The 27,465-nt window shown below is 38.2% G+C and overlaps 1 protein-coding gene across 2 annotated transcripts in view; it reads right to left on the reverse strand.

Moving 5' to 3' along the window:
• rarga (retinoic acid receptor gamma a) overlaps positions 1-27,465 on the reverse strand; it is an 89,991-nt gene that overhangs the window by 28,270 nt on the left and 34,256 nt on the right. For both annotated transcript variants that reach the window (XM_067445727.1, XM_067445729.1), the window contains exon 2: positions 17,661-17,945. In XM_067445727.1, coding sequence (XP_067301828.1) covers positions 17,661-17,931 — 271 coding nt within the window. In that variant the 5' untranslated portion in view covers positions 17,932-17,945. The remainder of the gene's footprint in view (positions 1-17,660; positions 17,946-27,465) is intronic.

A 27,465-nucleotide genomic window follows, 5' to 3' on the forward strand; every position in this document is an offset into this window, starting at 1 on the left:
TGATTTGAGACGTGAACCATTTAGAACGATTCCGTCCGATTTGGTGAACTGGTTCGCCCGGTTCACTAAAAAGAACCGATTAAAAAGACGGATTCGTTCGTGAACCGGACATCATTAGAGTGATGATCCGATCGGGCTCACGAGTGAAGAAGTAATGGTTCACGTTTGTGCCTTTCCGAATTGTGGCAACAGAATGTGAAAATTTGCAGTGAACACTTTGACAAGGATGACAAACTTACACAGACACAACACAGTGACGGTGGAAGAAAATTGCCATTCCGTGGTCGAAGACGGGTGCAACCACTGTGGAGGTAATGTAAACTTTATTTATCCTCTCCACTTTGGCACACTGCTTGAGGAAAGATGGGCAGTAATACAATCATCATGCCTTACACACACAACGCTCTTCCCAACTGGACTATTTGCCTTTCTTTCCGTGTACAACTGAGTTCCCACGGTACTTGTACAGCTAGCCGTCTAAAAAATTATTAAACACTGGCTAAGTGGCTAAAAGCATTTTGTTGACATGTAAGGGACCGGTTCATGTTGGACAGACATTTTAATTGCATTTTGTGTCTGTTAAGAGGCACAAAGACACCTTTTACGTTTATGCCCCCATAACTGAGTGAGGGCTCTGGGCATTCACTGTAAGAGCTCCATGTTGAAAGCACCAATCCGGTTCGTTTTTTTTTCTATAGACTGTACTCACAAAGATATAACGATCAAGATAAACTTAAAAATTTGCCGGAGTTGTCCTTTAACATGCAAAATCCTAATACATTTTATTTTAAGGTGTCTTTGTTACACTGTAATTATATATTTAAGTACCGAGTTATATTAAGTAACTACATGCACTTACTGTAGGGTAGGGTAGGATAGGATAAGGGTTTGGTTTAAGGTTAGTTGCATGGAATAATGCATAATTTATAGTTAATACTATAGTACATGTAAAATATGTAACAATGGCAACAACAAAAAAGATATGTTTGCACAAGGTAAATCTTGGAATTAAGCTTTTGTTTACCTCATCACATTTTTAAAATCCTATTTTAAACATAAATCTAACTAAATTAACGAGGTTTATGCTTAAAAAACATTTCACCTAATTAAAGATGCATTTTCTAAAAATACACCACTATTGAAACGTTTAAGGTCAGTAAGCCTTTTTTTAATGTTTTTGAACATCTGTTATGCTCTTTGCTGCATTTATTTAATTAAAAACACACCATAAAAACAGTAATATTGTGAAATATTATTGTAATTATCATGAAATATTTATTATAATCAGTGTTAAAAACCGTGATACATTTTTCAGGATTTTTTGATGAATAGAACGTTTAAAAAAAAGAAAGAGCATTTATTTTAAATATTAATATTTTGGGTTTTTTTTTTATTGAATTTTGAATGCCAAGTTAACATCAAGGCTATTTTGGCAAACACAAGGTCAATATCACAATCCAAAAATAAAATAATTATAGAAAACTTACTTAACATAAGATAGAAAATCTAAAATACATTCAGGTGACACATTCCAATATATTCCATGCAAAAATGTAGATAGTGTATCAAAATGTACTTATTATGAAATCTATCAAAACGTATGGCTCTATTTAATCCTTTTGTTATTTTAAGGATAATTAAGTTTAATAACGATATTTAAATAAATAGCTTAATTTAAAATACACTCTCTGAAAATATATTTTAATTATATTATATTATATTAATTTCGTATGCAGTGTTGCTTCTTGAACTAATCTTCTTTTAAGAATGTTTATATATTTATATTTGAAGACAAACAAAGATATAGAAATCTACTTTCACATTTACATTTTTCGAGCTGATGTATGTAAAACAATGAAGATTTATAAGTAGATTAATGATGTAGAGTATATAAAATTATGCTGATGGCCAGACTTTTCCTTCAGCTCCAAACCACACTTTTTGTCATCTCTGTTCTCAACTTTTTCCACAGCTACACTTCTTACTGTTGAAATTCGATATTGTGGTACTGCTAATATTGTTGGCTCCACTGTGATAAACTGATTGCTTTTGTTCCTCATGGATAAAAGCGCCTGCGTATTGTCATTCAGAGACATAAACTGTTCTAACTCTGCAATTTCTTCTCTCCCGCTGAAAATCTTTTGTTAGAAACTGTTCGTTGTAGTCTGAGAGTGAAAAAAAAGAGTTGACTTGGACATTTAATCCAACTTCATAGTGCTGACCCAAGTTCCTCCCCCTCCCTCCCTTCCCCAGCCAAGGAGGTTGAACTCCAGAAGAAATCCCCACTGGGCCACTAACTTTCCCCCAACTTATCCTACTCTCCCTCCCTCTCTCTCTTTCTCTCTCTCTCTCTCTGGAGCTCAAGCTATTCTCCATCACTCTCCACCACCTCCACTCCCTCGTTTTCCCTCCTTTTCCTTCTGTTTTCAAACTTATACTCATCCAACCCTACTACAGTTTTTAAACAACCCAGAGGAACATCTTTAAAGACAGTTTTTTTTGCTCTTCCATTCTCTCTCTCTCTCTCTCTCTCTCTCTCTCTCTCTCTCTCTCTCTCTCTCTCTCTCTCTCTCTCTCTCTCTCTCTCTCTCTCTCTCTCTCCCTCTCTCTCTCTCCCCCCCCCCCTTCCTGTCATGTGACAAAACTCCGATGACAAACAGACCCAGAACTGCTAGAAATCCATCTCACTTAGCTGGCTGCCTGTCATCTCCGTTTTCCAGGCCAGACGAGCCGCACCAGATGAGCCGATCTCAGGCGTTCAGTCACCAAACCAAGCCTCAGAATCAGATTTAACAGCCCCATGACTCACTGATGTGGACCTCAGATTGCAGACACAATGCATTAGAGATATTAGCCAGGACTGGTTTGTCTGTGTGTGGCCTCAAAGGAATGAAAAATCACGAAGGAGATCTCTTTGATAGCTCAAATGTTTCTCCTAGACAGCTATGAGATTAAATGGAGGGTTAATTAAGCCTATTTGTATTTATTTAGGTGTTTTAGGACATCTGGGACTTAAACGGATAGTTCATCCACCTTCACGCCATTACAAACCTGTGTGACTTTCTTCTCTGTCTCTCACAATGTCTCTTTGTCCATACAACGGAAGACATTTGGGCCCACATTTTGGACACCACTGACTTTCAAATCCCATTTATGTATATAGTGCTTTATACAATATCGTGGTTTTTTTTTGTATAACAAACACAATTTCAGCTGTAAATCAGCTCTAGAAAGATAATAGTTTCATTATTCAGTTCAATAGTTTTATTCTCATCCAATAGTATCAGTGAATATTAAGTGTATTTTAAACCATAATTAAAATTCAAAACATCTGTTGTGTTCCACGGGAGAAAATGATGACAGAATATTAATTTTTGGGAGAACTATCCCTTTAAATGAAACAGGATTAACTCCATTATGTCTCCTGAGCTATGAAAGAGCAACTTCTGAGCAAGAAAATTTCCCCTGAGGGATGAAATGTTTATACGACGGATTGATTGAGCATGCATTACCTATTCTGCTAGTTTTTTAAATCTGTGTACCATGTTATATAGCTCAGGAAGTTTGTTTACAGTGTAAGCAACAGAGAGTCATGTGTTTCTGTGTGTGTGGATGTGTCCAGACAGATTGTCGGTGATGACAGAGACACAGAACACCACTTCATTTCTGCTCCGTCTGCACACGCACGCCTCAGATTACCACAACTAGTCCTTGTAGCTCCCTCAGGAAACAGTCAGATGTTGATACACATACACATACCATTCAAACACACATTTTGAGTCATGAAACACACACCTTTGGCACACACAAAACACTTTAAAACACTCAATTTCAATAGCATGTCCTATACACAAGTATGCATGTTTAAACACATCGACACATTCCAGAATTCCCAGTATTTGAGCAACTGTAGCCTGTAGCAATGCAACTAACATAGTTACATTTTCAGTAATGACATAATAGCACAATATTTTATAATAATAATTATTATTATTAATAAATATTGTTAAGATAAATACATAAAGTAATTTAAAAAAAAGTAACAATAGTTCCAAATTTAGTGAAAAATAAATAAATAAAATAATAAAAACAAAATGATAAATAAAATAAAAATTTAAAACACCAGTGCTGCTAACACCAAAGGGGACTAACTAATTATATTTGATAAAAATTATATTTTATATATATATATATACACATAAAGGGGGTGCAACAATACAGTTAGTCCACAGTTACCTCGGTTTTGGTTTTCGGTTTGGTTCGTTTTTTTGCTGTTCTTAACCTCTTAACCTGCGGCCTTATTTTTATAGAATTTTCTGAAAACGACATACCCAAATAAAAAGATCTGCAGCTCTTAAACCCTATGGTCTAAATTCATAAATCTGGTCTTATTTTAAACTAGACACTTCAAATATTGTTACACAAGAGTCATAACTCAAAATAGTATAGGAACAAAGTAAAACAAGTGGAAATATGCATGTAAGTGACTTTTTTTTTCTTAGGAAAAAATAATGAGATTTTAATATAAATGGCCTGAAAATAACCTAAATATAAAGCTGAATGTCTGATCATGCTTTGATTCAAGTTTGAGGATGAGTCTCTCAAAAGTGTAGCTTCTGTAAGCTTTTATGTAAAAAATAATAATAATAAAAAGCCTAGGCGTCCTTTCAAAAAGGCCATTTATATCAGAATATTTGTAATTGTAAAGAGTAGTTTTTTTATTCAAATAAATCTGCAATAAACTGCTTATTATAATGCATTTACAGTCCCTGAAAAACTAAACAGCTATTTTACAGAATTTACTAGGGGTGACCCCTAATAGTCGAAGATTTGATGCATCGATATGCAGGACCGGATTCGACCACTGATCTCATGGTCGAATCTTCGCGGGTGTTATGAAACGAGGATCATACCATTTTAGGCAATATGGGGGTGCTCAATATCAGTGTGTCGCGGCGCTGAGCGATCGCTCCTTTAAGGGCACTGAGCTTCGCACCGGACGCGCCGTTCGACGCGGTTAAATGTATATTTCCCTCAAATCGTGAATGTACATACTGAGTTCACCCTGTGCTACAAGATACACTCATTGTGTCAGAAGTCGATTCAAAATTGAGCTTGCGTGTATATGTTCACGTATGCCTGGTGTGAGATACTGAGACACGGCGCTGAGCTTCAGTCCAGTGTGAGACCCCCTTTAGGCACAATCGGCTTAAGAACGTGCATAAAAACACTCAAAGTGTTCTTTTCCTCTCTAGGCAGGTATTTTTTTAGGTTTATTTATCAAAATGTTCTTTTATATATTTGTGTGATGTTCTGTGTTTCGATCGCAGCTTTTAAATGTTATGTGAGAACGGTTAATTTATGAATGTGTAGTGTTGTCTAGTTTTGATCACTTTATTAAAAGTGGTGGCTGTGTGCCGTGTGTAAAGTAAAATAAAAATAGTCTTAGCCTCCTGCTGACTAGTGTCCTGCCCTTCCCAACCCGTTTACCGTTTATTTTTTACGGTCTATGGTTTACACACACATAGATGATTCGATCGGTCGACCATAGAGAGATTCGAAAATTCTGATTCGAATGTGCAAATCCTTAGTCGGGGACACCCCTAGAATTTACAAATGTAAAAAACTCATTTAGTTGATAAAAATATTTTCTGTCTGTCATTGAGTCCATGTGCGTTGTGTGCGCTTAAAATAGCAACTCCCGCTGGATACTATTGGATACTATGGAGACCGTAAGCACAAGGTATTCATCAATGCTTACAGCATATCTTACAAACACTGTGCAAAATAATGCCTTTTGAATCGTTACTACATCCTTCAATCAAATATATGCTGGCTATGCATTGGCTAGGCATTGACTGGCTTATCCAACTAAAAGCATGGGCACATTTGACTGACAGCTTTAGCAGCCAGTAATGCACTCCCTTTATATCAGTGTCATCAGAGAGCCTGTGATTGAAGGAGAGACCTGGGAGGTTTAATATGACAGGAACAGTCTAACGTACAGGGGAGATCGTAAGAATAATGATTATAATCGCTATTTCAATGAAAATGGACATGATTTATTACTCTAACTCAAAACGCTCATGCAAACAACGGAGGATATTTTGTTTTTTTCCCTTATTTTTTCGTTGTTTTGGACTGAAAGTGGGATGCATTTTAAAGAGTGGACTCTTACACATACATGTATGCTGTTGTTTTGTGGATTCGTCCGATCAGATCTGCACAATAGGAGATGAAAGATGAGTACCGCGTTTATTATGCTAATGTTTAAATAGCAAGTGCTTTAGCATTTATTTGAACCCTTTCCACTCGTGTATTTATTGCAAAAAAAAGTTCAGAACATGAATCTTGAGTGTTTTAGCTTTCAAGTGATGCATAGTTTGTGATAGTTGATTGAATAGTTTGTATAAAACAAAAGTAATTAAAAGTAGAGACACGCCCACTTCCGTCAACCGCCCCGCACACGACACATGGCTGCGCTGTTGCGCTGCTGCCTGCTTGTGCTCGCATCTCATACAGACAAATGCAATTTTACTTTCACTTTAGACATTACAGACTGTTTATATATGTTAACCTTGTGTATTTGACAGTATTAGCGCAGTAAGATTACTTAGTCCAGTAATCACGTGTGTTTGTCAGGCTTTTAGCACACACGCACAACGCATGTTAAAACTGTGCGCAAGCATGCAAATTAAATGTTTTTACCGGCAAAGCTTTAAAACGCATGCAGATAATGAACGTTCGTAATTGTGAATAAATGTAGTGTTCCGTGAGTATAACACCAGCATTTCAAGCATGGCTAAACAACCCCTAACTTTAGTGCATATGATTGGATATTTGCTCATATCAGTGCGTAGACTTACAGGCAACCTCAAGCAGAGCTGAAATAAACCGAGAGAAATATTTCAAACGGGGGAAATAGATTAATTAATAATTAATTAAATGCAAAACCGAGAATTGTGGCATCCTTAATATTAATATAAATGTGTGTGTGCGTGTGTGTGTGTGTGTTCCTCCACACCAAAGTTGCGCATGTCTTTATAGACCTTGCTTTGTGCACTGGTGCGCAGTCATGTTGGAACAAGAAGGGGCCATCCCTAAACTGTTCCCACAAAGTTAGGAGCATGCAATTGTCCAAAATGTCTGTAAGAGTTAAGAGTGAAAGGACATTAAGACTTCCTTTCACTGGAACTAAGGGGCCAAACCCAACCCTTGAAAAACAACCCCACACCATAATCCCCCCTCTACCAAACTTTTCACATTCGGCACAATGCAGTCAGGCAAGTTCTCATGGCAACAACCAAACCCAGACTCGTCCATCAGATTGCAAGACAGAAAAGCAGGATTGGTCGCTCCAGAGAACACATCTCCACTGCTCTAGAGTCTAGTGGCGGTGTGCTTTACACCACTGCATCTGACGTTTTGTGCTGCACTTGGTGATGTAAGGCTTGGATGCAGATGCTCGGCCATGGAAACCCATTACATGAAGCTCTCTACACACTTTTCTTGAGCTAATCTGAAAGCCACATGAAGTTTGGAGGTCTGTAGCTATTGACTATTGAAAGTTGCCGACTTCTGCGCACTGTGCACCTGAGCATGCGCTGACACCTCTATGTTATTTTTACCTGGCCTGCCACTTTGTAACTGAGTTGCGGTTGTTCCTAATTGCTTCAACTTTGTTATAACACCACTAACAGTTGATTGTGTAATATTTAGTAGCAAGGACATTTCATGAATGGACTTATTGCTCAGGTGGCAACCTATCACAGCACCACACTTGAATGAGCTCCTGAGAGCGACACATTCTTTCACAAATGTTTGTAGAAGCGTCTGCATGCCTAGGTGCTTGATTTTATACACCTGTGGCCATTGAAATCAATTAAATTTAATACTTTTGGAAATATAGACACACAGACATAAACACAGGCACACAATTTCTTATAAATCAGTTAATTCACACAGATCGTGCAAATTAAATGATAAAAAAATGAATCATTGATTTAAGTCTTTTTTTAAAAATACTTAAGTTATTTATGTAAGACAAATTAAAGTTAAAATGAAAAAAAGTTAGTTAAAAGTGAACACTAGTCATTAAATAGCACTGTTTTTTATTTTAATGTTTAAAGTAACATTTCCAAGCATGACTGAAATGTTACTATTTTAAACTCATGAATAGCTTGAGGCTTAAAAGTATTCACCAGTACTGCCTCAGTTCCAAAACCCCCATTCCAACACCATCGCTCGGACATTCATCATGCCGTCCACCTCAAGCAATATCATACACATGTTTGGCTCTGAGGAGACATGTAATCTTATCCTGACATCTTACTTGTACACACAATACATCTCCCTGAGAATCTGGAAGTGTCACTTGAAGACCAGACCAGAGGGGAAAACAAAGCTAGAAGACAGGCTGTTCCAGTCCTCACTCAGCCTCCTCGTGTTCTGCACCGCATAAAAAAGAAACAGTAAAACTTTTCACAAACTTATCAAAGTTGGCAATCTCTCAAACAAGCCTTCGCTCTATCTGTGCCGGTTTCTTTCTCCCACCCCCTGCCATTTCTTTCTCTCTCTTGGCATGCCAGTATTCTTGTTCCTTTAGTATTCTCATGACTTTTGACATGTGGTATTCAAAACTGGAAACCACATGTTTTGTAGTTATGATTTTGACTGGCAAAAAGTTACCCACTCCTCCCCCTTTTTACAGGCCACACCCCTCCGTACAAGGTCCCTCCCTACATCCACTAGGAAGCCCCTCCCATGCCCGGTCGCCATGGCAGAATCTTCATATTGCACGTGTCCAGTCCTGCCTGTTGCAAATGTCGAAGCTCCGCCCACTCTCAACACAGGTCTCTTTATCTTCATCTGTCATCATGTTAAAATGCCAGTGCACTCTTTACCTTTCAGTGCTCGCTCACACTCTGTGCCTCATCCTAACACACAGTCTCACCCCTCCGCTATAGTCTGTCTCCCTGGAACGGTGGGATCAAGGAAGGAAATCCGCATAGGAGTGGAGGAGTATAGAAGGGGCAGAGGGGAGGAAAGTAATCCACCGGATTTTCGGGATAGAGTCAGTCGAGCTGAGATTCCATTTGTGAACAATTTGCAAAATTCCCAAACTGAGCTCTTAATGACCTGGCAGAGAGAGGCCACTCCTGACTCTGTCTCCCACTCGGACTGCGGTTACGCCAACTCTCCAAAAAACAGACAAGTGTGGGAGTCGCTTGTGGCCAAAATATTAACAAAGACTTCATGAATTCCCTTTTACACAAAGGGCCCTGCATTGCATGTGTGATTACAGCAATACAGACAGCATACTAGAGAATAAAAAGCAGAACTGTCCTCTGTCAATGACAGACTACAAAGCACTGAAGCACTTATATACGTGTGTGTGTGTGTGTGTGTGTGTGTGTGTGTGTGTGTGCGCCCATGTGTCCCTACAAAGATGGAAATATTCAAAATCCATGTCTTTTTGGAGACATTTTTGTTGAGGAAAACAGTTTATGAATAATACTAAGGCTGTGTGTCCACCAAAGTGTTTTATTCACGCGGCTGGCGGGCGTTTTCAATTGTTTTCAATGGGAGCGCCACATTTTTTAGAACACCATGAGTGCAACGAGGCACTGAGCGAGACCAGTCACTTTTCATCCAGCCGTCCAATCACAGTGGTGGAGGGGCGGGACAAATACAACACAGACCAACTGCCACATTCTGCTTTTACAAAGTCAACAGATGACAACAAGCAATAATAACAGAACAAAAAAATGTAAAACAAGAGCCAGAGCAAATACTTTACAATATATCTGCGATTTTATATAGAATCAATACAGAAAAAAAATATCTGTGAAATGAGATACTAGTAACACTTCCACAGATATTCCATATCATAACAAGCAAGTTGTTATGTTGTTATGTGTTTGTTATGTCTCAACTGAAAAAAAAAAAAAAACGCTGTGCAGCCAAAACGCTCTCAAGCATACACTACAAATGTAGTGATGCAACACTACATTAAATATTAAGATTTATTTTTTTGAAAATCTTTTTTTTTTCCCACATTTTGTCTTACAGTACTGGGCAGGTACTTTAAGAAACAAGTCAAAAACAAGTGACAAATCTGCCAGATCAGGAAGACAATATCTACTTGTATTCAAGGTTGAATCCATGAAAACAAGTCTTTTACATTTTAGATATTGTAACATGAAAACAGACAAACAAAATCATTAATAATATGATTTTTTTTTTTTACAGTGAATAATAATCAATAAAGACTAGATTTTGAAAAATAAATGTTCTCATTGGTTACATTGAGATGGTCTTGTGGGTGACGATGACCTTCCGCCTCCATGTCCTCAGTGTCAGCCATGCTCCAGAAGGGGAAACCTACCTCCTACACTCAACTGCAAACTCGTATTCAATTCTAGCTCCATTCGGGTCCTGGCCTACATTTTTTCCACTTCGAATATTTTGTTACAATCATAAAATAAACCATATTTGATGTTGACTATATAATGTTGAATTCTCCATCTTTCATGGCCAACTTCATCTGCTTTCCGCCAAAAAATATAACCATCAAACAACAAAAACAATATATTGGAAAAGACCAAATTAGAATAATAGGATCCTTAGGTAACAGATTCATCTACCAGAACATCTCAATGTCTGACTGTTTACAGTGGAAGTAAGAGCTGATGGTGACGAGTGAAGGAACGGAGAGGAACCTGGCAGGAAAGCAGAGGTGGAGATGAAAGATGGCGGAATCTCTGAGGAAACAGAGAAGTGTTCAGACACACGCATTGCTCTCATTTCATTTTGATCCCTTTTGCACACAAACTCATGCCAGCTGCGAAGGAAAGCCAACACTTTGACGGGAAAATGTTTCTGTAAATAAATTATCTAATACAATGTAGAGCTTGTGCCTTGGCCTTTTAATGACACAGACTCACTATTTTCCTCTATTCTGAACACATCTCCCTTTCAATGATCCTTTATTCTGTGTGATCACTTAGGGCTGCACAATTAGGATAAAAATCATAACTCTTTATTATTTCTCATGACATTATAATCACAATGTTTAATTTATTGACTGATATCAATTTACTGACAACTACATAATCAATAGAATTACTTTAAAATCACTTATTTAATTTGTTAGATTAAAAATAAAATAAAGTATCAATTTTTTTAAATATTAATTTTGCTGTTTCATAACATCACAAAATCAGATACAAACGGTTAGTAAAATTATGAAAGATAAACAAACATCAAGCAAACTGATTATGCTGGATAATTCTTCCATTATAATAAAAATAAAAAGCTATTTGAATTTAAACCAGTCCCGTTAAGACAAGTCATTTTACTCGGCGGCCATCCTTGAGACGCCTCTCGGGCATGCAAGTGCATCTCCCACCTGTTTGAATGAGGAAACATCAAATTCTCCAAAACTGTCCGTCAAGCTTGCAAGAAAATTTCACATTTCAAATATCCATTGAAATTTAACAACAACAACAGTCTCATACATTTTATTTAAAAACACTCGAAACATGGTGCATCTCAGAATACTGCCTGTTTCTATAGCAACCAGAGCTTATAACAGCAGCTGCAGTGAAGCGATTACTTTACTAATCATTTAGAAGGCGGGGCTTATTCGCCATATTGGGTGTTGCACTTTCTCCCATTCACAAATAATCAGAGTACACCGTTGTACTATATATAAACTTTTTGCTATAAATCCAGTTCTAATTTACACCAATTCTAATTTACCCCATATCTACTCTTTTTTTATTGCACTGTATATTGGGTGTGACAGCATCTACATTGCGTGCCAAAAAACTCAAATATTCTTTGGTACTAAAGCAAAAAGAAGTAAAACATTAAACAGTCATTTGCAGATCAGACTGCAAAACATTTGTGCATGAAGACCATTATTAAAAGGATTATATACGACTGGTCGCTGTATTCATGTGCAAAACACACATCTGTGATTGGTTAAAATGCTAAAAAAAACTTTTAAAAAAACTCAAATAAAAACATGGAATGCTGTAATCATCACGTCACTAAGCACTGCAGCCGGAATCATATTTGATTTACTGTGCAACCCTAAACCGAGTGCTTGTCATATTATGTTTCAATTTTACATCTCCCAGAGCTTTTGAATCAGTTTGGAATACGCAAATACATCACCAGATATGGTCTCAATTATATAACCGGGCACAAAAGCACTATTGCACTGCAGTAAGAAGGCTGCACATATTTATGCGTTTACTGTGTGAAAGTGTGTGACTGCACTGATCTATTCCTGCGGGGGCAGCGAACAACAAAATGTTTGCCTTTCTCTCGATGACAAGCTGGAACAAGCACCCTGTTCTTTTTTATACAATACAAATGCCTTCACACAACAACTTGGCCCTGGTCGCAACAATAAAAACTCAAGCTCGCAAGCCAAAAGGGAACTAATATCATTGATATGTGCAGCAAAAGAGCGAGAGAGGCAGCTGGACTATGCACGGCCCTAACAGGAGTATTAGATTAGAGCCACACGGTCTCCGTCTGGTTAAAGGAAATGACCAAGCAGCCTTTCAAAACATCCCTCTTGGCGGCTTGGAGCAAGGCCTCCTCCCCTGATTGGTAAAAGGTTTGGGGAGCGTTTGAGGGCTCAGTTGAGATGCTATCACACGGTAAGTGCTGGTAATGGGCTTCCAACTGTTTGTTTGAAGAGCTCCGATAATGACAGGGATCAACTGATAGCGGCTTCTGCACGCCGGCACCTAAGACTCCCACGCGGAGACTCGCGCAGTGACTAGTGACCCCACGCGCACAGCTGCTTTGCAAACTCTGTGTCAAAGAAATGGCGGAGCACCACATATGGACAATTCATCCCCAAAAGCTCTGAGTAAGAGAGAGAAACCCATGTGTTATATGATTAAAAAAATACAACATGCTAAAAAAACAGCTAGGGAGAGCTCGAGAGCTAGAGAATTACCATGGTGGACCAGGAATGCTTTATGGTGTAGGGTTGAAAAAAACGGCATATTTTCAAATCACTCTATTCAGTGTATTCCTGAACGATTAGTCAACTCAATCTTAAGAAAGCCCAATATAATTAGGCTGTATTCACCTAACACCAACCAGATACCTGATCCCGAAGAGCTGCACAGACGCAGCAATTTTATGACAGATGCTGAAAAAGAAAACGGACAATTTTGTAACAAAACAAAATGGTCACACTTTAGAGTAAGGTCCAGTTCTCCCCATCAAAGGGTTATTTCACCCAAAAATGAAATGTATCTTGTTAATTACCCACCCTCATTTCGTTCCAAAATTGTAGGACTTTCATCTTCAGAACACAAATTATTTGAAGAAATCCGTCAGATCTCTGACCCCTCCATAGACACCGATGTAACTAACACTTTCAAGGCCCAGAAAGGTAGCGAAGACATCGTTAAAATAGTCCATGTGACTTCAGTGGTTCAACCTTAATTTTATGATGCGACGAGAATACTTTTTGTGCGCATCGGTCAATGGGAAGCGCTGGACTGTATTTACTACATCAACAGCATGGGAGACAGACACAGACATGAAGAAATTGTTGAAAAAAAGTTATTTTTGTTTTTTTGCACACAAAATGTCTTCTCATTGCTTCATAACATTAAGGTTGAACCACTGAAGTCACATGGACTATTTTAGCGACGCCTTTCCTACCTTTCTGGACCTTGAAAGTGTTTACGGGGGGGTCCGAGAGCTCTCAGATTTCTTAAAAATTATCTTAATAAGTGTTATGAAGATGAACGAAGGTCTTCCAGGTTTGGAATGACATGAGGATGAGGAATTAATGACTTTTTTTTCTTCAGATTTTGCCTCAAACTCCTAATTACTGCTTGTTTATAATTAGTTAGTAAGGTAGTTGTTAAGTTTAGGTATTATGGTCCTGCAGAATAAGGCATTTATATGTGCTTTATAAGTACTAATAAATAGACAATATCCTTGTAATATGCTAATAAGCATAACTAGGTAATATTGGGAATTGGACCCTAAACTAAAGTGTTAAAAACAAAACATGAAAAAAAAATGTCCTGTATGCAAAAATTTGGTTTAGAAACAATTCACTTTACCAATGTCACAATTTGTCTAATAAATTTCACAATTAATTACAAAGAAATAGCAATGTATGATGTAGGAAGACTGAATTTTTTAAAATTTTATTTACAACGTAGAAAGTCACAGGCCTATCAGAAGAGTTGAGAACTGTGCCTGTTTTCATCTGGTATAAGGATCTGTCTCAGGTCATCAAATCACAAGTGGTGCGATAAGACAGATCATTGTTTCAAGGGAACGGTCTCTGATTTTGATTTCTGTAGCTCATATAGTAGTGGATGACGCTAACAACGCTAAGGTCATGGGTTTGATTACAAGGGAATGCGTGTCTGTCAGATGCATAAATGTAAATATACATACATCACACACTTCATCATTGTGTTACTGCAAGAGAAAGAAAATCAATGGCAGCTGTCAAGTTTTTCTAAAAACTCCTTGCCAACTGCACATCTTTGGAAAGTGCTTGTACCTGTCAGCATATCTGCTTGAACACACCTATCCGAAGTTGGCCAAAGAATGACTATCTTCTCTGGGAAATTATACACAGCAGCCTACGGAAGAATGCAGGACTATCGCGCAGATGAACTCAAAGACAGGGTCTTCAGTATGTTGGGCCTTTATGAGGTGGGAATTTTTGCAGTCTAGCCGAAAGACAGCTCTGACAACAATGAAGAGGCCTGTTAAACCAACTCCTGCAAAAACAGCACCAGGCCGATTGCTCGTCTGCCTTTGTTTCTCCTCGTCTCAGAGCCAGGGATGAGAATGGCTCAGTAAAACAACTTGTGACATGCCTGTCTAAAAGGAATGTCAAACGGGCGTCCCCAAAAGCAAATTAGGGCCTCTGTGGTCTTGACTCTCACCCAATTCCTGGCATTGCTTAGGGCCTGATGTGCTTTTGGATATGCAAATGGCCAGAGCAAGGCAGAAAGTGTTTCCAGTTTAAAAATGAGTTAAATTTGCCTTTGCAAAAGTCACTGTGAATTACCATTTGCAACTCATTTTATTTCAGTCGTTCAATTTTAGAGTAAAGCAGAATAAAAAGTTGACAAATAGGGTGGGACTGGATGCATCCTTGCTGAATAAAACTTTTCAAATGTACTGACCTGAAACCTTTGAACAGTATTGCACATCAGAACGGAGCCAGACTGAATGAGGATTTGTTAAAACAATGGCTATTTGTTAACATTATCCAATAGGCCGTGCGGCCAAAGTGACATTGGCGGAAAGGAAAATCGTTTCAGAGTGGGAATACGTTTTATCATTTTGACCCAAAAAATGAAGAGGAAAAAAATTGGAAGTAAAACAAGAATGTAAATAAGGTGAAGGTTGCAACGTTTTCCACAAAGGCAATTTCATATTCAGGACGTCTGCATATGCAAGGCAAAATATGCTTCTCATTTTCATGAGCAGGAGACAGAGAAGGTTGTTTATTGTGTATCCGTCAGTGTGTTTTCACAGCAGGGTGTGTTATTGGATTCCACCGCACCAGGACGTCATCCCCAGGTGCTTCCATCACCCCTCCCTCACTCTCTCTTTCTCCCTCTCTCTGTAAATACCTATTGGATTAGGTGGGCAGCTGTAGGGGGGGTGGGTACTGATTGACATCTAAAAGTCTGGATCGTTGTTCAGACTTGCAGAGGAGTAAAAGAGGCACAGCAGGAGACGGCGAGTAGTGTATATCTGTGCGTGTGTGTGTTTTGAGGAGGGGGAACGCATAGTCTTCTGCTTTGTTGTTGCCATCCAAACCCATCACAGATTCTCCCCTCAGGACTTGAGATGAGATTTCAGATGTCTGTGGTTTGTGTTTTCCCCTAAGCTATTGACTAAACAAGAAAAATCCTCAGACTGCTCACATTCTTGCAAAACACTCTGGATATAAAGAGCCAGTGAATGTACTACACTTCAGCAAAAAAAAAAAAAAAAAACAATAAAAAAAAAAACATGCTTTTCTTTGACAGCTGGTTTGTGAAAACCGCTATTTTTCTGGAATGCTATAATATGTAAACTTGACATATTAAACCGACAAAAAGTATTTTTGCAGCATAAAATATCTGCTAAATGGCTCTTTTCCCCTCTCTCTTTCTGCCTTCGGTGGTATCTCTATCCTCTCTCTCTCACACACACATTTTGTTTCTGCAGTAGAGTGTAAAACAGCGCCCCCTGTGACAATAAAACATAAAATGATGGAAATGTTCTTTCTACAGGGTCAAAACTGCCTGTTTAAGTGCCCTTATTCCAGGGAACCAAACTAACTTAGGAAAAACTTTAAATAGAAAAATACAGTTATAGGATACTTTCAGTTGCTGCTCCTTTAGGGAGTCTTTAAAGTGAAAATCAAGTTTTTAATGTTGTTTATATGTCTATGTGGTGTTTTTAATATTATTTAAGATAAACCATGTGCAAATTCATGAGTCAACACCATTGTTCATTATTTTCTCCTTAAAACTGCAGTGAACCAAAGCGTTTTGAAATCGACAGTGTTTCTGACCTCACAAATACATTAAACCAATCAATTCAATGTGTGGGCGGGCTTTAGCATATCATCATTACTATGTTGTGAAGAAGGTGAGTCTCAAGAGAAGACAGGAGGTTATCCCGTAATATTTTTTTCCGTTGATATGAAAAATCAGGTACATTTAGCAATATAGTGTGTTGTATATATGATAATGTATATATGATGACATTGTGATGACCTATATGCCTTTCTCCACTGACGCTCTATGATGTTCAAAGCCTTTCTAAGGATGCTGATTTTTTAGAAGGCGTTTGTGTAACATTAGCAACACATTATTAGGTGTGTGATAACGTAATCAAGCAAAAGGCTAATCATATCAATTACCATTATGTGGCCGACGTTGTAAAGAGCTATACCATAGTGCAGCGTATACTAAACGAAGAAAGGGTGTAAAGTTACATTCAAGATATTTTAATGCATGAAGATTTTTTTTTACAGGAAAAAAACATTTAAATATGTCATTTTGATTATCAAAGATGATTTTTAAGAGTTAAAATTATTGAATGCAGGGAGACATTCAAATGTATTGAAAGAGTATTCTTTCTCCTCTTAATTATTCAAAGCAAAACAAGAACGTTTCTGAAATACTTTACACACTGCATTTATAGCCTACTATTACCAAAATATTTAGCATCCAACAATCCATACTGCACTTATGCCACAATCCCAATAATAGTCTGATGACTGAACTGAATATAACACCAGCCCAGCCATCAATTACATTTCAAAATGCATTCTGCATTACATATATTGTTTTTTTAAAAGGCACTATGACTATACCATGTTTAAATTCTTATTTTTATGATAGATTTCTTTGTTTAACAAAAAAAGCATTAAATGGAAAGTAGCATAGTGAAGGCATAACTAAAAAGGTACCAAGACCGTAATAGAAACAGAGAAATTAGAAGAGAAATAACAAACAAAAAAATGAGCGCCAGAAGTGCCTGAATCTCCCTAAAACAAAATGTTTTGTAAAAATCTAATACGAACATTTTCTGTAACTTAACTCCATCTATCTTACAAACTAAAGCAGAACCAGTAAAATACTCACACAATGCTGCCATCTCTTTGGGAAGGTCCGCCCCAAACCGCCCAAATAGGCTACTATTGGCCAGCAGGTCAAAGGGGGAGTGGCTCCGAATGGAATTGAAGGCAAAGGGGTAGACAGCAGGTGGGAAACCGGTCATGTGACCCACCTGCCGTTCCCGATTGGTTGCCATGGCGACGGTTCTTTGCCAAAGTCTGGTCGGGCCTGTCGTGTGCTTCAACGGACTGTTTGGCAATGTTGGCAAAGTATGCGTCACGGCTCCGGGTTCACTCATAAGACAGGACGTCCCTTCAGGAGGAAACATATATGGTAAGTTAAGCATTTGTACAAAGTATAATAAACAGTAGTAAAACAGTTCAGTGAGTCCAAGCTGCAGCACCACACACAGAAACTGCACATTTACTCACTATCATGTTGTTTCAAAACCAAAATAACTTTTTTCAATAGTTAGTCCCAGTAATGTCGGAACCTTTAAAAATTACTTCCGTTCACCTTCGAACACAAATGAAGCAGTGGCGAGGCCAGAAATTTTTAACTGAGTGGACCTTGGTGGAATAGGGTGGACCTCAATGACTACTCTCAAATTACACAAATTAAACAATATGGGACAAAATCACTTGACAGTAAATATAAGCTATATATGATTTATTTTTTGACAACAAATTCATATAATTCATATATGCAAAATTAATTTATAACAAGCAGCTACAAAGCCTATTGCAAGGAAGACAAATATAGATATTGTGCTGCTATATGACCACTAACAAGACATCAGTGTTCAGTAATTGGGTTCATTTTAAAATGGAATAACCAAGTTCTTGTCAACTAATGCAACTCAGTATAACTGTTATCAAACATGTATTTGCAGCTTAACCTGTGAGAATTTCGTCTCGTGTTATGCACCGTGGCCCGTGTTAAAAGTTTATTTCACTAGCAGACGTAAACTTATCTTCCCATCCCCTCAACAATACGCGATTGGCTAAACATTACTACTAAGCTTATTGATTGGCTGCTGCAATAAGTCAGCTATATGAAAATGTTTTCGCTCTACAGTAATTATTTTTTAATAGGGCTGTCAATCGATTAAAATATTTAATCGCTATTAATCGCATGATTGTCATGAGTTAACTCGTGATTAATCGCAATTTAATCGCACATTTTTAGCAATTGTAAATCTAAAATTAAGTTTTTAATACTCTAATCAACATGAGTATGCTATGCATGCTTTATGCAAATGTACATTTATTATTAGTGAAACCATACTTATTCAATAATAATCAATACAGCATGAAGATTAGACGTATCAAAGGTCATAGATGTTTATTTAAGAAATTGTTCATGTCTCTTAAGCCTAAACTTAAAAATTAAGAGTAAGCAGTGATTTTTCTCATTTTAAGAATATAAAGGGAGTCTTTACACTGGCAGTTTAATTCAGAGCAGGGCACAGTTCGTATGAAAAATTGGTAATGTGTACCAGTGAGCGCACCAGATCCACACCATACCTTGAGGAGGTCCATACTCCACGAGTAGGAATATAGTGCGGCCCCTTTAAGAGACGCGCGCTCCCTATTGAACTGCCGGTATTTTGCGTGTGCACGCCGAACTGGGCCGCGATTTACGTGGACAGTGTGAAGAACATGGACTCGGGAGCGCGCTTGTTCAGGGAAGTAACCTGTGCATTCGTTTTAGCCGATTGTAATGTATTTAGTTCAATAAAACAGGTGTACTGTAAGCGGTGATGGTGTTAATGATTTACCTCAGACATGAGCGAGAGTGAGCTGCAGTGCATCGCGCTCAGACTGCAGAGAATGTGCTCAGTGAAAAAAACGCACTTTTCTTTCTGAAGTCTAATAAAAGTTAAACAAAAAATGTGGTAGCTTAGGCTATGTGGTAGCTTATGTAGGCAATAACTGCACTTTTGGTTTAGAATATTAATGTCAACCCTTTTCTTTCCCTATTAATGTTTGCTGCTGCGTCTGACTGCTCTCACTTTTTCCAACTACGGGCTATGCCACGGATCAAACAGAAAATGCGCGCTGCGTTAATAAATTTAGTGCTGTTAAAATGAATTTGCGTTAACGCGTTATTAGCATATTTGACAGCCCTATTTTTTAATGAAACTTTTTGTACGTGTTTAAGTGATTTGTGTTGTCACATAGGCATATTATTTTCTGCTATCACAATTTTTTTTTTTTTTGTCTGTTCTGATTGGGTGGGCCAGCCGTCAATCTGAGTGGGCCAGTGCCACCCTGGCCCTTATGTAGCCTCGCCCCTGAAATGAAGAGATTTTTTATAAAATCTGAAAAATTATGAACCTTTTGAAGCATCAAAGAGGTAGTTGCATGGACTTCAATGGAGGGACAGAAACTCATTAAAAATATCTTCATTTGTGTTCCAAAGATGAACAAAAGTCTTACGGGTTTGGAATGACATTTGGGTGAGCAAATGATGAATTTTAATTTTTGGGTGAACTATCCCTTTAAGGAGAGTCCATGCCTTCAGTCAATAAATGTCTGTTCATCACACAAAATCATATGGCTTCAGAAGACTTAGAGCATTAATTATATGGATCATTTGCATCCTTTTTGAAGCTTGAAAGCTCCAGCTGCATTCACTGAAATTGCATGGAACATGTGACTAGCTAGTACATTGTTCAAAATGAAATGTGACCATGGACCACAAAACAAGTCATAAGGGTCAATTTTTTTATTGTGATTTATACATCAATACGTAAATAAGCTAATAAATAAGCGTTCCATTGATGTATGGTTTGTTAGGATAGGACAATATTTGGTCGAGACACAACTATTTGAACATCTGGAATTTGGTGCAAAAAAATAAATAATTCAAAATATTGAGAAAATCGCTTTTAAAGTTGTCCAAGTGAAGCCCTTAGCAATGCAGATTACTATATTTACGGTAGGTAACTTACAAAATATCTTCATTAGACATTATCTTTACTTCAAATTCTAATGATTTTTGGAATAAAAGAAATACCTATGATTTGGACCCATACAATGTATTGTTGGCTATTGCCACAAATATACCTGTGCGAGTTATGACTGGTTTTGTGGTCCAGGGTCACAAAATGAGGTGTGGAACGACATGAGGATGAATAAATGAAAACATAATGTTAATGCCCGTTTGAACTAACATCTCACATCAGATTAATAACAACCCAGCAACCCGTGTAAAAGAGCACTTGTGTGTTTGATATGAAGGTGGAGTCTGAGGGAAAACGATGGGGTGATATGTAAAAACGAAGGGAGGTAAAGAAAGAGCATAAAAAAGAAATGAAGGGGAGGTAGGGAAAATAATAAAGTGGTAAGGGAAAAGTTAGGTTGAGGCAGGAGAATAGAAACAGAGGGAGGGCAGAAAGAGAGTGCTCTTGTCTGCTCCGTTTTGAAAGGGTTCCAGACGTTTGTGGTGTTTCCAGGCTATTCCATATGATTTAAACCACCCAAACTCCACAAGAAAGAGCTTCTCTGTTAGTGCTGCCAGTCTCTCAACCCTGCACGACTACAGTCGGCCTCTCACAGACCTGAGGCCCCAACACAGGCTCCATTTGAGAAGATGAGAGCCGGAGAGGAACTGAAAGAGAACGAGTGAAAAGAAGAGGTGACAGCTTGTTTGCCCAAACTGTTCTGCATCTTTGCGATCATGTCTCTATTAGATTTCTCTCACAAGCACTCTTTTGTTCTTTCTGTTTAACATTTCATGGGCAAAAATCTCTAAATTTGCTTCTCTAAATTCGGTTATCAATGCTTAAAACGAAAAAGCAAGGTTTCTGAACCCAGGAAATCACTTAATTCTGTTAGACTTAAAACAAGAAGGCAACATTTGTGATGACTTAATATGTTATGTCGTTTCACTACTCAAAACAATTAGAAATATTTTGATATTTGCACCGGAAAACTAAATTTTGGCAGTGAATGCAATCTCTCTTCTGTACACTTTTCAATAAGACAAAACCCATCTTCATCACTGCAGTAGTAAATGCTGGGCTGTCCCCTTCCAGTTTTTGTTCCTTCTCCCATGAGTGATTTTTATGAGTGGGTGGTGCTGGCGGCTTGTTGTTTAAATGTGGTTTTTGAAAAATGAGCTGAGCCAAAGAATTCAGTGCTTTTTGGAAGTGCTGTGGTTTGTGAATCAGGGTAAAAAGCAAGGGAAAAATCGTGCTCATGAATTCGGCATAAACATAAAAAGAGAGGAAAAATGGGAGACTGATTCAGTGACTGAGTCCGGGCACTGGGGGGCACTAGGGGGGCGGCACTCTGGCCAGGAAAGACGACTGGGCTTTCCAAAACACACATTCATACAGTCTCTTTCTCACTGTCGCATAAAAACACTTGCACCTGAACACATAGTATTTGAGAGAAATACTGTGCACCCTTTCCATAACAGATGCACACAGCTTTACAGTAATCCAGACAATGAATGAAACCCAAAGAAACGCACAACATCCAGGGTGTTTCTTGGGTCCTTTTGTAGAACCTCTTTAAAACACTTTCACACTTATTAGTATTATTACCAAAAGTAGACATGCATGCATCACTTTTCTGTTATTTTTCTGTTATTTTCTTGTTATTTTTTAATAAAATTCTGTTATTTTTTTCATTATATAATTTCCATCACATCTCAAGTTACAGATTCTGTTTAATAGCATTCTGTGGTGGAAAATATTTAAACATTTTGTAATAAACTGGCCTTCTCCTTAGTCTAGCAAATTTCATTTCTAGCATTTTAAATATCCCCAAATACTCACAATTAAATTATATATTCATACTTTCAGGATGATCTGACAAAGTTACAGCTTAACTGGAAATTACACAATAAAAAGTGTAATAATGTGTTTATTGTATTCACTTTTTTTTACAGTATGTCTCATATTTTATCTGAAGCTCATCATTGACACTGTTAACCAAGTGCACAAAATGTTTTTATAATTTGTATTTTTATTCGGCTATACATGTAGCTTTTAAAGTTTAAAGGTCCTTGCACATGGAGGCCGTAATTGTCATCAGAAATTTTTGCTCGTTAAAAAATAAATACGACCTCACGTTGTGACAATTACACACTGCCTCCAAAGCTTTCCTCCATTATCAATTTTTTGGGATCGGGTACATTTTTTTTGGCATTTTTCACATCCGTAGCAAGCATTTCAAGAGGGGTTTTGACAATTCATGATGATGAATGCGGAAAAACATATACAAAAATTTCAGACTCAAAAAAACATAACATTGAATGTATTTGAAAAGTAGCAGAAATAAAGGATGCAAGTATGATATGATTAAAAAGCTCTCATATAGCAAAAAAGAAAAATGTGACATCCTAAAATAAAAAAGCTCTGGGACATAATAGCACCCAAAGAAACAGAACCTTTTGTAAGAATGTAAACAAAAGCATTTATTAATGCATGTCTGGTTCAATATCTTTGTGGGGACTCTCCATAGACGTAATTGTTTTTATACCGCACAAACTGTACTTCCTATCCCCCTACACTGCCTCTGCCCCTAAACCTACCCATCACAGGAAACATTCAGCATTTTTATTTTCTCAAAAAAACTCTTTCTGTATTATTTATAAGCCTTTTGAAAAGTGGGGACCGCTGTGGCTGGCCCCACAATGGTGATCTCAGGTTTTACTATCCTTATGGGGACATTTGGTCCCCACAATGTAATATAAACAAGGACACACACACACACACACACACACACACACACACACACACACACACACACACACACGCCTCTCCGGTTCTGTTTCTTTCAGAAGAGCCAGTTAATTACAGCCTACTGCTGCAGGCAGCTTCAAACCACCACTAATTTAGAGTTCCATTACAGTAAACTCTTCCACATGTGCTTCCAAGCTAGGGTGGCCACGTCTAAGGAAGGAGCTCTGCAGATAGGCACACGCCCATAGCCAGCCACAACAAGGCCTTGCCATCTCTTCCCCCCCCCCCCCACCCCCCTCTTTTCCTCCAGGTCTGGTTTTCATCTGAGACTGTGTGCCCTCGAACCCATCCCTGCCCACATCGGCCCCCCTTCCCCAAACCCCCTCCCGCTCCAGCTCCGTCCATGACCCCTCAGAACTGTTCCATATGTAACAGATATCATTTAGAGCTCACCATTCAAAACCACACATTGCCGAAGTCAACGTGTTTACCCTGGGGACCGAGGCAGGACAGAATAAATTCTTCGCAATTGCAGCAGAGTGAAGCAGCTCGCTCTCAGGCCAAATGCGATATTCGCTGAATTGAAATCGTTACTGTGAACTAAAATGATATCGTAATTATGTTTTCCACACATATCAGTCAAGGTTAGGAAATATTGGTTATATATCCACCGGGAATGTTAGCAGACTTCTATTTCATTTGAAATGCTGCAAGGCATAAAATACAATCAGATATTATGTGATAAAACAGTCCATTACGATTACAAAAATCTATATAAAAACAGTAGACAAAAGGCAAATCTTTAAAATCATATATGTTCTTAGATTAATTCTCAGATTAATTCTCAGATAAATTTTATTTTAAGTTTTTTTTACTATTATTATTGTATAATAATAATAATAATATATAAAAAATGTAATTATTTTCTTATTTATTTTTAAATGTTTTAAATACATGTATTTATCTTATTTTTCAGATTATTTATGTATTTAGTAACATTTTATTTATTTATAAAGGTATTTACTTATTTTACTTTGAATTTATTTATTTTTAAAACCACTTATTTTTTGGTTTTAAATGCATTTATTTATTTTTTTAAATGCATTTTATTTTATTTTTTTAAAAATTGAACAAGATTATTGATTACAGGATGGAAAATGAGTTGTTCCAGCAATTATAAAAAAAAAAAAAAAGTTTAGTATGAGTACATACTGGACTAAATACAGCGTTACAAAATGGTCTACTGGAAATACAATATCACTGGCTCTCACTATAAAGTTTTAGGGCTTGCATTAACTCTAAGTCTTCTGAACTTTTGACTCTGCCAGTAGTAAGAACATCAAGAATCAAAATAAGGAGAATGTAGGGAATAAAATAAAAAGATGAAGAAAAGAAACAAGACGAACGGCGGGGGAGAGAGAGAGACATTAAAATCACACCCAAAAGAACTTTTACAGGGAGAGAAATAGAAAGCAGAAAAATAGTGGAAAAGAAGGAGGGGGGCAGGGAAAATCCAAATCTCATGTAGCCATTTGAAAAGAGGGGAACTGATTGAAAAGGGATCTGTGTGTTTCTACAATTTTCCCAAACACAATAACGAATTAATAAAACACTTGGCGCCTGCGTATTTTCATGAGTCACATCGGCAAAGAGTTTTACAGAGTATGTTCTTGCTTTTATGGCAGGCAGGCTGTGCAGAAAGTGAGCTCATTCTAGGGCCCTCGCCCTCTCTCTCTCTGGCACAGGCCCCCGGGGCGCGCACACACACATATGTATAAGTACATACACACATGTTCTCTCATTACTGCTATTCTCTGGCTGACCCTTACACGCAGGCTCATTCAAACTCCTCTAGCCCTCCCTGGGCTGGGGGGGGGGGGGGGGGGGGGGGGGTGCAATGGCGGGCACCCACCGCAGACCCAACATTCGCAGGGATTAAAAGAACAGGCCGGGACTTTCCAAAACCCTGATTTCACCACCGTTTCTACATTGCTCCTCACAGAACAAACACATCATTAGCAGAGCATGCTGAGGCCTATTAGCCACAGAGAACGAAAGAAGGATTGAGCGAGAGCGAGAGAGAGAGAGAGAGAGAATGCTCCTGGCATGGTTGGGTGATGCGCTGTGTATCTCTGACAGAATCAGCTCTATGTGATTCATGGCTCCTTGGGGCTGGACTGAGACGGGCTGGTGACGTACGTCTACTGCAGTTTGCCACTGCGAAAGGGTAAGCTGGTTGTGTTTAGAGACAAAAAAGTATCCATTTCAACTCAGGAGAGAATTGCCTGTGGCGGATCAAGTGTCCCTATGGCCAAAGGTATCCAGTTCTCATTTGGAAAACAACAATTTAAGAACTAACTGTCGAGCCATCACAAAAATCATTCTCATGGTACGCAAATTAAAAAGATTGAGAAAAAAAACGGCCCATCACAGGAGGCATTAACCGTCGGAGCCGATGGTGAGTTATTTTTTTCCTCCCTCTGCCTGGCTAAAACCGCAATCCATTCTTCCTCCAAAGCTGTGACGGATTTGGGATGGTACAGCGGTTTGGGTTCATTTCCTGTCTACACTCTGAATATTTCCACTCTTTCGTTCTAAGCTCATGGCGCTCTACTTTAAAAGCTACTTTAACTTTCCACATTAGCCTTCCTGCTGTCGATCAGCGCTAAGACGGATTGACACATCCGACCGTATACGCTCAAACACCCCCAGAAAGGCAGAGGCACTGCAGAGGCCACACGAGCAGGGTGTATGGATTCAGATCAAACGTCTTTTGGATGAGGGATCTGGAAACTTCTACTAGAGGTATCAAGCTCACTTAAAAGAGGCGAACTGTTCCATTCCTTTAAAAAAAAAAACAAGGAAAAACAAGAAGGAGAGAAAGACGCTTTCAGCTAATCATTGTGATGGAACCCTGCCAATGTCCCCTCGGAAATAAAAAATTCAGAAAGTGGGTTTTCACAGGGATGAGATAAAAGAAAGAACCATTTTGGGTTCCCCAAAGAACCTTTCAGTGAACAATTCAAATCTTCCTTAGTGTAAAGAACCTTTTTGCACTATAAAGAATCTTAAGTGCAATGGAAAGATTCAATGGAAGGTAAAGGTTCTTCATTGAACAATCAATACCAATTAAGAAGCTTTATTTTAAGATGCGTGGTAGAGCATGGCGCTGGCGACTCTAAGGCTACAGGTCTGATTCCGAAAGGACACACCGAGTTAAAGGCACTGTAGGAGTACTGAATGCTCCCTTGCATTTCCGAGCTCCAACAACAGTTTAAATAAGCAAAAAACAGACCAGTAAAACACAAACCACATCTGACCATCAAAAATAAGAGAGCTGCTTGTAGTTTGCATATTTTCGCTGGAAAAATAATTGTCATATCCTGCATAAAACATAAGCATATGTGTCAATCTCTATGGAATCAATTGAAGAAAGATGTTGGGAGACGAAACGTATTGTGTGGAAAGTCTGCGGCTGACGAACCTCCAGGCGTTGTGGAGGTCACATGGTCATAAGGAGGGTCAGAACTGAGTGCTGAAAGTTCAAAGGCCACACGTCATTAAGACGCACATACAAAACACGTAAATGCAGAAAGATGACTTTTTAAATGATTAATTCATTTATTTATTTTATATTGTCCCTTCATCCCAGCATCACAGCAGGAGACAGTGGTTACAGTGCTGTCAAGCGGCATTAACAACAATAGTAAAATATAGCCTTGCCAAATTGGACCGCTGCAAAATTAAACAAAGCGTATCATTGTCATCAGGCAATCGTTTCCGAGAAAGCCCTTCATAAACCTTTTTATTGTGGGAGATAAAACTGACACGTTTGAATTCCTCTGCCTTCTGACAGGTCAAATGGTAGCACAACATTAAGAGTGATAGATGATCTTCTGCTTCGGAGTCACATATCCCATCAATTAAAAGCAGTCTGACACTGAGCCCTATCCTGGCACCCAACAAACATTCTTCACACCCAATCATCGTACACCACTGACAATGCCTTAATATCTATCACGCCAATTGGGTATAACTTGCCCCTCAAGTAATAATTTTAAAAAGTATATTATACTGCCACAGCCCCAGCTTTTTACAGTGATTCACACTCTTAACTAAAACAATCAATACAGT

The sequence above is a fragment of the Pseudorasbora parva genome, chromosome 6 (assembly GCF_024679245.1).
Source record: "Pseudorasbora parva isolate DD20220531a chromosome 6, ASM2467924v1, whole genome shotgun sequence".
NCBI classification, from domain to species: domain Eukaryota; kingdom Metazoa; phylum Chordata; class Actinopteri; order Cypriniformes; family Gobionidae; genus Pseudorasbora; species Pseudorasbora parva.